General features: G+C 47.4%; 1 protein-coding gene and 1 long non-coding RNA gene across 2 annotated transcripts; one reads left to right on the forward strand and one right to left on the reverse strand.

The window, feature by feature from the left end:
* Window positions 1-2,372: 2,372 nt before the first annotated feature.
* LOC123061796 (uncharacterized) lies at window positions 2,373-5,105 on the reverse strand. Its single transcript, XM_044485064.1, has 4 exons — window positions 4,888-5,105; window positions 3,415-3,677; window positions 3,173-3,331; window positions 2,373-3,082 (listed from the first exon to the last, which is right to left on the reverse strand). The coding sequence occupies exons 1-4, from the start codon at window positions 4,997-4,999 to the stop codon at window positions 2,390-2,392; spliced, it is 1,227 nt and encodes a 408-aa protein (XP_044340999.1). The 5' UTR covers window positions 5,000-5,105; the 3' UTR covers window positions 2,373-2,389.
* Window positions 5,106-6,861: 1,756 nt separating this feature from the next.
* Window positions 6,862-7,526, forward strand: LOC123058481 (uncharacterized). Its single transcript, XR_006427215.1, has 2 exons — window positions 6,862-7,101; window positions 7,143-7,526. It is a non-coding gene; the product is annotated as an uncharacterized lncRNA (long non-coding RNA).
* The last annotated feature ends 3,290 nt before the right edge of the window (window positions 7,527-10,816 follow it).

The raw sequence follows: 10,816 nt of genomic DNA on the forward strand, positions 1-10,816 counted from the left end.
GAGAGGCTTGACGAACGTAAGAGGGGAAACAGAACGCTACGTTTCTTTTAGATAGTAGAGATTATTATTCCGCTCGGAAGAAAAAAATAAAAAGAAATACTAAACGGACTTCAAAAATTCCAAAATAAATTTTTACGGGCTTCTAAAATCAAGCCGCACAAGGTGAACATTTATTTGGAACCTAACTGCAATTTTGAAAAACGCACATTTTTCCTAAATTCAAATAAAACATCGAAAAACTCTGAAATAAAATCTTATTTGATTTTATTATTAAATCCTCAATATTTATTTATTTTGGAAAAGTCATTTTATTCCCTCTCTCATATTTTTGTAATAGAAATAATTGATGATAAAATAAATAAAATCAAATGATCCTATTCTCAAAATTTGAGAAAACTCAAATATGAAAATAACGAAACCCCCAACTCTCTCCGTGGGTCATTGAGTTGCGTAGAATTTGTAGGATCAACCAAAATGCAAAATAAAATATGATATGCATTGATGATCTAATGCATAACATTTCAAATTGAAAATTTGGGATGTTACACCTTCGCCTTCTGCACCATGCGCCAACCTATGTTGGCATAGTTTAGCATAAACCGCGAGCAAAGTATTGACTACACTGTCTTCGGCGCAGAATGGTGGTGGGATGAATTCATCATAGGCATGACCTGAAATTGGGATTCCCATGGCATCATCAACAAGCAACAGTGGGTACCCCATCTCACCCTGACTTGTGATTTGTTGGGGAACGTAGTAATTTTAAAATTTTCCTACGCACACGCAAGATCATGGTGATGCATAGAAACGAGAGGGGAAGGTGTTGTCCACGTACCCTCGTAGACCGAAAGCGGAAGCGTTAGCACAACACGGTTGATGTAGTCGTACATCTTCACGATCCGACCGATCAAGTATCGAACGCACGGCACCTCCGAGTTCTGCACACATTCAACTCGATGATGTCCCTCGAACTCCGATCCAGCCGACCTTTGAGGGAGAGTTCCGTCAGCACGACGGCGTGGTGACGATGTTGATATTCTACCGTCACATGGCTTCACCTAAGCACCAGTATGATATTATCGAGGTGGACTATGGTGAAGAGGGGCACCGTACACGGCTAAAAGATCCAAGAAATCAATTGTTGTGTCTATGGGGTGCCCCTCTCCTCCGTATATAAAGGAGGTGAGGAGAGGGCCGGCCAAGGGGAGGTGGCGCGCCCAAGGGGGAAGTAGGACTCCTTCTTTTCCTATTTGGAGAGGGAGAGGGAAGGAAGAGGAAGGAGGGAGGAAGGAAAGGGGGGCCGGCCCCCTTCCCAATTCAGATTGGGCTTGGGGGGCGCCCCCTCCCTTGCTCCTTTCCCCTCCTTTCCACTAAAGCCCATTAAGGCCCATATACCTCCCGGGGGGTTCCGATAGCCTCCCGGTGCTCCGGTATTATCCCGATCTCACCCGGAACTATTCCGGTATCCAAATATAGTTGTCCAATATATCGATCTTTACGTCTCGAACATTTCGAGACTCCTCGTCATGTCCATGATCACATCCGGGACTCTGAACTACATTCGGTACATCAAAAACTATAAACTCATAATATAATCGTCATCGAACTTTAAGCGTGCGGACCCTACGGGTTCAAGAACTATGTAGACATGACCGAGACACGTCTCCGATCAATAACCAATAGCGGAACCTGGATGCTCGTATTGGCTCCTACATATTCTACGAAGATCTTTATCAGTCAAACCGCATAACAACATACGTTGTTCCCTTTGTCATCGGTATGTTACTTGCCCGAGATTCGATCGTCGGTATCTCAATACCTAGTTCAATCTCGTTACCGGCAAGTCTCTTTACTCGTTCCGTAATACATCATTCCGCAACTAACTTATTAGTTACAATGCTTGCAAGGTTTATAGTGATGTGTATTACCGAGTGGGCCCAGAGATACCTCTCCGATGATCGGAGTGACAAATCCTAATCTCGAAATACGCCAACCCAACAAGTACCTTCGGAGACACCTGTAGAGCACCTTTATAATCACCCAGTTACGTTGTGACGTTTGATAGCATACAAAGCGTTCCTCCGGTAAACGGGAGTTGCATAATCTCATAGTCATAAGAACATGTATAAGTCATGAAGAAAGCAATAGCAACAAACTAAACGATCAAGTGCTAAGCTAACGGAATGAGTCAAGTCAATCACACCATTCTCCTAATGAGGTGATCCCGTTAATCAAATGACAACTCTTTGTCTATGCTAGGAAACATAACCATCTTTGATCAACGAGCTAGTCAAGTAAAGGCATACTAGTGACACTCTGTTTGTCTATGTATTCACACATGTATCATATTTTCGGTTAATACAATTCTAGCATGAATAATAAACATTTATCATGATATAAAAAAATAAATAATAACTTTATTATTGCCTCTAGGGCATATTTCCTTCATGATTAAGGTATGACCATCAACATTCCAGAAATCAATAAAGGCTTGAATGAGCGGCCAAGCTGGGCAGATGCGGAAAAGTATGCTGAAAACTCCTCTAAGAATGCCTGCACGCTCCAACATTTGCCTGTCCTCCTCAGCTATCAACATCATCCTAGCCCAGATTAAAAATTTCTCACTGTAAGGCAGCCCCACTTGTAGCTGGGCCGCGCTATCTCGCCTCCATCTCTTCTCAAGAGATTTGATAAATTCTTGGGCTAGAGTTCTTGTGGGAAAATCAGGAGCCTTGTCGAGGACTGGATTAAGTATTACCAAGGTCGTTGGACTAGTGCTCTTGACAGGGGGCTCCCATGGCTTATTTTGCTCGCCCCCACTCCGCAATGTACGCCTCGTCAATTTCGAGGGCGCTGTTGGTACTGTACACTTTGGGTCAGAAGTTGGTGAAGCTTCGATGACAAGCTTTGTTCCCCTACTGAGTTTGAGGTGGGTGGCCACAGCACTGATGCAGTGCTCCACATCTCCATCAAAGATAGCCGTCAAGGGATCCACTTCCATCCCCTCTTCTTTATATGCATCCTGACTGCTGGCAGCAGCATGAGGTGTCAGTGAGGGACCATCAACGTGCGTTTGTTTTCCCTGAAATAAAAAGGGACACAACATAGCAGTGAGCAAGTTCCCTATGTGCACACGGTATAACTATCAAAAACAATTACATGGGATGCTTACCTCTGAAGCATCATTAGAGTGTTGTTCCTTCCCTGTTCCTCCCATGCTACCAGAATGTGTGTGAGTTGTGGGCTTGCTCGTCTCAGCAGAAGGTGAAAGATCTTTACCTTGGCCCGAATATTTTGGCCGACGATTTCCTTTAAAATGATCACGATCACCCTGGGTGTGACGATGTGAAGAAAATGAGCGTGGGGGTGGAGGAGCACGTCTATCCCAGTTATGCTCAGGGCCTCGATGGAAACCTGGGCCCGATAAGTCGCGAGGAGGGTAGTAGTTGCTCGGGGGCCGCTCACGATCCACGTAATATTGATGTTCTCTCTCTCTCCAGGGAGGTGCTTCCCCCCAAAATCGATGATCTCGATGAGGAGAGTTGTTACCTCACCTAGGATAAGGCTCGTTGCCCCAGGGTCCCGGCTGAAAGGGAGGTCCTCTTGGTGGCTCGTCAGAGCGTGACTCGCGTTGCATGCGATGGAAACTTCCGTTAAAGTCTCCCATGGAAAGCCACCTAGAAAGTTTTTTAAAAGCTGAGTGAATCAAATGCAAAAACACATGATTTGTATGAGAATATAAAGAAAAAAACAAGGCTCAGGGTGCCTGTGTTGCGCATGGCAATGGCAGTTCTCCTAGTCCAGCTTCCTGATATGTTTTCTCAGTGTCGGCTATATGTCTGGGCATGTACTAAAATAGAGCCTGACACCGCTCAGTGTTACTAAAAAACCCGACATGGTGGGTTGGGAACTCATGCCTAATCATCGTTCTAAGCCTAAAGCTATTACGATTTACGGCCACTGTACAATGACATGTGATTTACATGGCCTCTGCTAAACGGCCTACATCGACATCATGAACTCACGACCATGGTTGATGAGCGCTATACAGTAACATCAATGTTTCTGTGGCTTCCACTGACGGCCCTTACACTTTGTCCAGGCTTTGCTCAGTAAAACAAAAAAATGTCAATCCTGGGCTGATTTATTCACAGACGCCTGAACCCATGCTCTGCTAATTCAACATAGTTTGTTCCCATCTTGGTGTATTCAGAAACATCTACAGGGCATGGTTGTATTATCTTCTATGTAAATCTGCAGTTTTGCACATATTGTAGTCCAGTATGCCTACAATAATCAGAGCTCTTCTTCTCTGCATCTGTACACTGAGTTAATTTGTTCAGGCCTTTGCTCTGCCGAACACATGATATTTTCAGCCTGACATACCTACAAACACCTTCAGGGCATAGCTCAAGTGCCCCTTGTCTTCCTTCAGCGAATTAGGGGCCTTTAATTGCTAGAGAAACTATATGGTCTGCACAAGCTGCACAAGCTACAAACTGGCAATGATTTGATCTGCAGCTTAACTTTGGTCTGCATGGTAAACTGATGGACAGATTGGCACAATGATGAAGCATCTGTTCCCCCTGCTTCTGTGGTACAGTAGTAGCACCATCTTTTATCTATATCCAGTTTGATATGCTGTTTGATTTCTCAAATCTACAACCTACGGGCCTTTATTAAAACTGCTGCTAGTATCCATCTATGCCCTGTACTGTAGCAAGCAAGGTTTGCTCATCTATAGCTACTCAAATCTGCATACCAACTTGCCCTTTTCTCAAAATCTCTTGCGGCAACACTACCAGGAGTAGAACAAGGAGGTCAAATAACTAGATGCTAGGTGCTCTTCGCTGGGCGCCCCAACCCTGTACAAAAAAATCACCATACCTTCAGATCTCGTCGGGAAGAGCAGGTCTTGCCGAGCCGAAGTGCTTCCGCCACGGCAACGATCAGGGGGCAAAAGATGAACGACTCCAGAATTTATAGAAGCCATACACATAGATCTTTTCTTGAGGAGCAATTTAATTTCAACACGATGTAGAATCCCTCCCACAGTTAGATTCTAGGCTTATCTGCAGGCGTTGAGTTTGAAGAGAGCTGAAGCTTCTCGCTTAGCGTTGATCCTCTATACGATTGACATCCTCTGTATACTTGGGCCCAACTTGAGGCCCAGTTAAAACAAAGTGTGGCCCATGTGAACCAGAGTTATCAGCACGACAATTGTTCTGAGCTGAGGATTTTCTCGAAGTCTTGGCACATCTCACGTGCACACCCATTTATGAGACCTACATTCACGCTCGATGTTTAGCGTGCTAGTCACCCGTTACGATATTCCTTTACAAGAATAGTGTCACACCATGGGAATCATGTACATGATTCGCTCCTAAGGCATGGCATACTATGTTGCTAAAATGCCCCATTATTTGTGGTAAGAACTTTCACGACAATTTTCTCAAAGGGGCATAGTTTTTTTTTGCCCTAGTACAAAACAAAATTTGTCAAATACCGCAAGTTTATTGCACCCGGCTAATAATTACACAAGCCCGAGTCTGCTATGTTCCTCGGCGCGCTTGTATTTTCCTCATCCATATATCGGACGACTCTTTTAGTCCGTCCTGTTTGATTGCGGGAGCAGTGAAGTATGCCAGTGTGGTACATATGAATCTGTGAAACCTTTCAGTTCTATTGGTTGGCACCGTGGCTGTTACATGGTCGCAGTAGAGTTGATAAATTCCTTTAAGAAGTGGCATGGACTTTCGCTACATGTTAAAGAAGATCCAATGTGACTTTGTTGGCTGACATCGCATTGAAGCGGTTGCAACAAGGTCCTCGAGATATTTTGAGGCAATGGAATGGACTTTCTCCATGGTCTCGCGTTATTTTCTACTGGTGCTTGTGCCCTAATCTTGCACGATGATACACACACTAATTTGCGACATGGACTTTCACTGCATTACTTTCTAGTCTCATTTGTGGCATGGTTTCGCCATAATGTTCGTAACACTCGTTGGCGGTATGGTTTCGCCGCAACGTTTAGTATTCATCTATGGCATGGGCTTTCACCATGTTTTTCCTATTCTCTTACTGTTGTGGCATGGATTCGCTGCAACCATACTTATAATATATATGGTCCACTCATGGCATGGACTTCCGTCGTGGTGTTCCATTTATTCATTATTTGGCAGGGATCTGCGCCAAATTCTATGAGTTCTACACTGGTTACCCTAGGCAAGTAATACTCTATCCTAACTGAGGCATCAATTCATATTTGCGCCCAGTCGATTAGTTTCACCAAGTCAAGTTCGATCGGCTATGCCCCCAAACTTTACTTGGTGGGGGGCATTTGTTCGACGAAATGTTGTCACCATCTATAATAAAGTTGGCTGAGTATGTTTACATGGGCCACTTTGCTAGGCCATGTGTTTAGCCTTGGTAAAAGAAAGATTTTAAAAAATAGAAAGAAAGGAGAAAGCAATGGATGTGGTGCTAGTAATACACATACGTGCGCTAGGCACTAGTTATTAGCAAGTCCCATGATTAATCAGTGTTGCATGTACATGCATGGATTGTGCCAGCATGCACAACAGGCGCGAAGAGCCGTGGCTAGGCATGTATAGTGTATGTATAATGATGGGTGTAGACGCACAGTAGCACCAGTACACGACCCCAAACGTGATCGATCAGGTCAGCGTGTACTCATGTGTTCCGAGCGTCCAACTGCGTACACTTTTCATAATTAATCCTTAATTAGCCAGGATAAACATCAGCACACCCGACGGGAGGGATAAACATAAGCGCCTGGTTTGTAGGCCGGATCACGCTCGGCTTCAACAGAAAAACGGTGGCGGCCGTGCTGTACGAGCTGCTCCTTCGTACCCTAGCTTCTGGCTATAAAAGGCTCATCTCCTCCCATGTACAGGAGGGAGAGGCGCACACGGGTTGGCCGCCGCCAGGCTGCTCGCATGCATGGAGACCTGAACATGCAACTCCCGCATAGTCCCTGATGGTGAAGCCCTACTATCCTTACCCTGCTAATCACCAAAATCTCGTAGTATACGTTGCCTCCCGGCGGCCGCGTCGACACGGCCATGTGCTCTAATGGTAAGAAATGATGAGATCTTTGACATACTCTTTTCTCACAGGTGGTTGCCTCAAGTTAAAAGATCGGTTTACACCGAATCCATTTGTTGCCTCGGGTTGTTTTAGATTGGTTTACCAATCCAGTCGTGGCATGTAATAAATATTTGATAGGCAGATCAACCAGTGCATGGTTTGGATTCGGATCGCTTCCATAACAGATCGTTTCCGTATAAAAATATTTGGAGGCAAATTGCTGGTGCTGGATTTGGATTCGGATCGCTTTCATAGTTGATCGTTTCTGTACAGAAATGTTTGAGAAGAAATATTTGGTTTCGGATCGCCCTAGTGCTGATCGTTTCCACGTAGAAGTATTTGAGGAGCTTGAGTCAGATTCGGATCGCCATTGCAGATTGTTTTCCTTTTAGAAAATTTTGTGAGGAAAATCATGACGTTTGACTCGGATCCAGATTACTCAAGAAGCAGATCGATTATGCACTTATAAAATTCCCTCAGCCTAATCAGGAAAGGTTGGTGTCGGTGTCAAAACCGGCGGATCTCGGGTAGGGGGTCCCGAACTGTGCGTCTAGGCCGGATGGTAACAGGAGGCAGGGGACACGAAGATTTACCCAGGTTCGGGCCTTCTTTATGGAGGTAAAACCCTACGTCCTGCTTGGTTAATATTGATGATATGAGTAGTACAAGAGTAGATCTACCACGAGATCAGAGAGGCTAAACCCTAGAAGCTAGCCTATGGTATGATTGTATGTTGTGATTGTTGTCCAAGGGACTAAAACCCTTCGGTTTATATAGACAGCGGAGAGGGTTAGGGTTACACAAGGTCGGTTACAAAGGAGGAGATATCCATATACGTATTGCCTAGCTTGCCTTCCACGCCAAGTAGAGTCCCATCCGGATACGAGACGAAGTCTTCAATCTTGTATCTTCATAGTCTAACAGTCCGGCCAATGGAGATAGTCCGGTTGTCCGGAGACCCCCTAATCCAGGACTCCCTCAGTAGCCCCTGAACCAGGCTTCAATGACGATGAGTCCGGTGCGCAGTGTTGTCTTCGGCATTGCAAGGCGGGTTCCTTCTCCGATTACATCACAGAAGAAGTTGAATACAAGGATAGTGTCCGACCCTGCAAAATAAGTTCCACATTCCACCATAGAGAGAATAATATTTTTGCAGATCTAATTTGCTGGCTTGTTCTGGCAACATGACGTTATGTCATGGCCCGGTGATTATTCGAACCGTTTCTTTTAACCAGCCCCGCACATAACGCGAGGCAGTTTTTCGACACGTCTTGTCAAAGCAGAGATCGTGTCCCCTTATTACGAGATTCTCATCAATACGGGCGTGGGTAACCCAACCGCGCCATCAATTGCGGCGCTTGGGGGATAAGCGAGTTTTACCAAGCAAGTGGGGACGCTCGGTTTCATCCGCCCATATAAAGGGATAATGATTCACCTTTCTATCCACGCCTTCTTCCTCCTTTGCTCATCCGCTCCCGCACACTCGAGCTCTAGCGCCCAAGCCCACACTTCCTCCTCAACCCTCTCCAACCATGTACGGAGAGGGAGGCAAGTGGATGGTCTCCTCCGTCACGGAGGGAGACATCAAGAAACTAAGGAGAGCCGGATACCTGCCCGACGACATCGCGCACCGGCTCCCAGATGAGGGGCAACTCATCCCCACCCCCAGGCCCCATGAGAGGGTAGTATTCCTCACCCATTTCCTCCGTGGACTGGGATTCCCTCTCCATCCCTTCGTTCGAGGGCTCATGTTCTACTACGGCCTGGATTTCCACGATCTGGCCCCGAACTTCATCCTCAATATCTCGGCGTTTATCGTCGTGTGCAAGGCCTTCCTCCGCATCAAGCCTCGCTTTGGCTTATGGCTGAAGACCTTCAATGTCAAGCCAAAGGTGGTGGGAGGCCGCCAGGCGGAGTGCGGAGGCGCCATGGTGGGCAAGATGCCCAACATAACATGGCTCGAGGGCTCCTTTGTGGAAACCATAAAGGGGTGGCAATCAGGGTGGTTCTATATCACCGAGCCGCGCGACCCCGCATGGGTAGCGGCCCCCGAGTTTTGATCTGGCATCCCCATGCGGCTCACCTCATGGAAAGAGAAGGGCCTGTCCTGGGGTAATTCGAAAGAGCTAACCGGACTCCAAACATGTATCCAAAACATGCTGGACAAGAAGCTCAAGCTCGACAACATAGTCCAAGTTATGCTCATCCGTCGGATACTCCCGTGAAAACAACGGGAGTTCACCTTGTGGGAATTCAATCCGGCGCAGCACCGGACTCTGAACAGGCTCTTCGACACGACTCATGAAGACGCCTGGAGGGTGCTGTTCAAAAGCACCGAGGTCCCTCCCCCTATTATTGAGGATCGCGGATTCAGCGCGAAGCGCCAAGCTAGTGCGGTAAGCTGCTTTACCTTTTACAGGATACTTGTTTTTTATATAGATTGACTCTATGCAGGATCTAAACTCCCATACCTTTGACAGGACTGGCAGAAGATGGCCGGACAGATCGACTGTCCGGCTCCCTTGCCCGAAGGCCCCGCAGATGCTCTTCTGGCGAAGATGCTGACTTCGGCCCCTTATAAGGTGCCGGAGAAGACCAAGAAGGCCAAGGGAGCTCGAAAGAGTTCCCGACGCCAGGCATGGTCGGACTCGCCGTCCGATGACTCTGTGGCGCACTCTTCCCCCAAAGACGAGGAAGAAGAGGAAGAAGATGCTCCCCCACCGACTGGGGGAGACAAGAAAAGGAAGGCCGCCCCAACCGGGGAGGCCGGAGGGTCCAAGAAGGGAAGGACTCTCCTTTCGGATAGTTCCACCGCCACCGATGAAGGCGAAGGCAAGTGGTTGCCCAGGGTCAAGCCCCCGGGGAGATCGTAAGTATTCGGATGCCAAAGTTACCCATAGGATTCCTTTATCGCACTGCTTTCCCTAACGCCGAACACAATTATGCAGGCCGCCCCGAGCCAATATCAAGGTATCATCGGACGGCTCCCTGGGCTCGTCGAACATGGATAGAGATCCAGTCCCGACCACCACCTCCCCCCATCCTGCCGACGACGCTGAGGTGTTGTCTTAAGAGGCACCGGATCGAGGGGAGACAGTCCCCGAGGCGCCTCAAGGCGACCTTCCGTACTTCGGGAGCCATGGGGACGGGGCCCCCGAGAGCTCCGAGTTCGGCCCTCAGCCGAACACCATGCCGGACCCTCCAGCGATTCCGGACTCAGGCAGGCGGCCTCCTTCTAAGGGGGGTGAAACGCTTGTGTCGGTGACCTCTGTCCATCCAGAGGCACCGGACAACCTGCTGGAAGCGCTTCACAGCGCTTCCATCGATGAGGAGCACCGCACTATCATGAGTGCGGTCATCCAGAAGGTTCAGTCCACCAAGAGAGGATTGACTGAAGCCTGTGCCAGCCTTTTAACAGGCTTTGAGGTAAGTGTTTTAAAATGTAGTAGGAATATTACCGCATAGACAGTAGCCCCTGATGCTTTGTTCGGTGTTCACAAAGAAAAGCCGAACAGAGGATCAAATAACATCGTAGGAGTCTAATATAAGTATGTCAATATGCATATGCAGGCTTCGCTGCTGGCGTCCGCCGCACTAACTGCGGAGGTCGCCGTACTGAAGGAGGCCCTCGAGGGGTCCCAGAAAGAGCTCGGCCTTGCTAAGAGGCAGCTCGAGGAGAACAAGGGTAAGTAATACCCCGTAT

Source organism: Triticum aestivum, chromosome 3A (assembly GCF_018294505.1).
Source record: "Triticum aestivum cultivar Chinese Spring chromosome 3A, IWGSC CS RefSeq v2.1, whole genome shotgun sequence".
Lineage (NCBI taxonomy): Eukaryota > Viridiplantae > Streptophyta > Magnoliopsida > Poales > Poaceae > Triticum > Triticum aestivum.

Coding starts and splice junctions, on each gene's coding strand:
- LOC123061796 (XM_044485064.1), bottom strand. CDS start 4,999: ATGTGTATGGCTTCTATAAATTCTGGAGTCGTTCATCTTTTGCCCCCT. Junction 3,678..4,887: donor CTTCCCGACGAGATCTGAAG/GTATGGTGATTT, acceptor AAAACTTTCTAG/GTGGCTTTCCATGGGAGACT. Junction 3,332..3,414: donor TCGCGACTTATCGGGCCCAG/GTTTCCATCGAG, acceptor CGTCACACCCAG/GGTGATCGTGATCATTTTAA.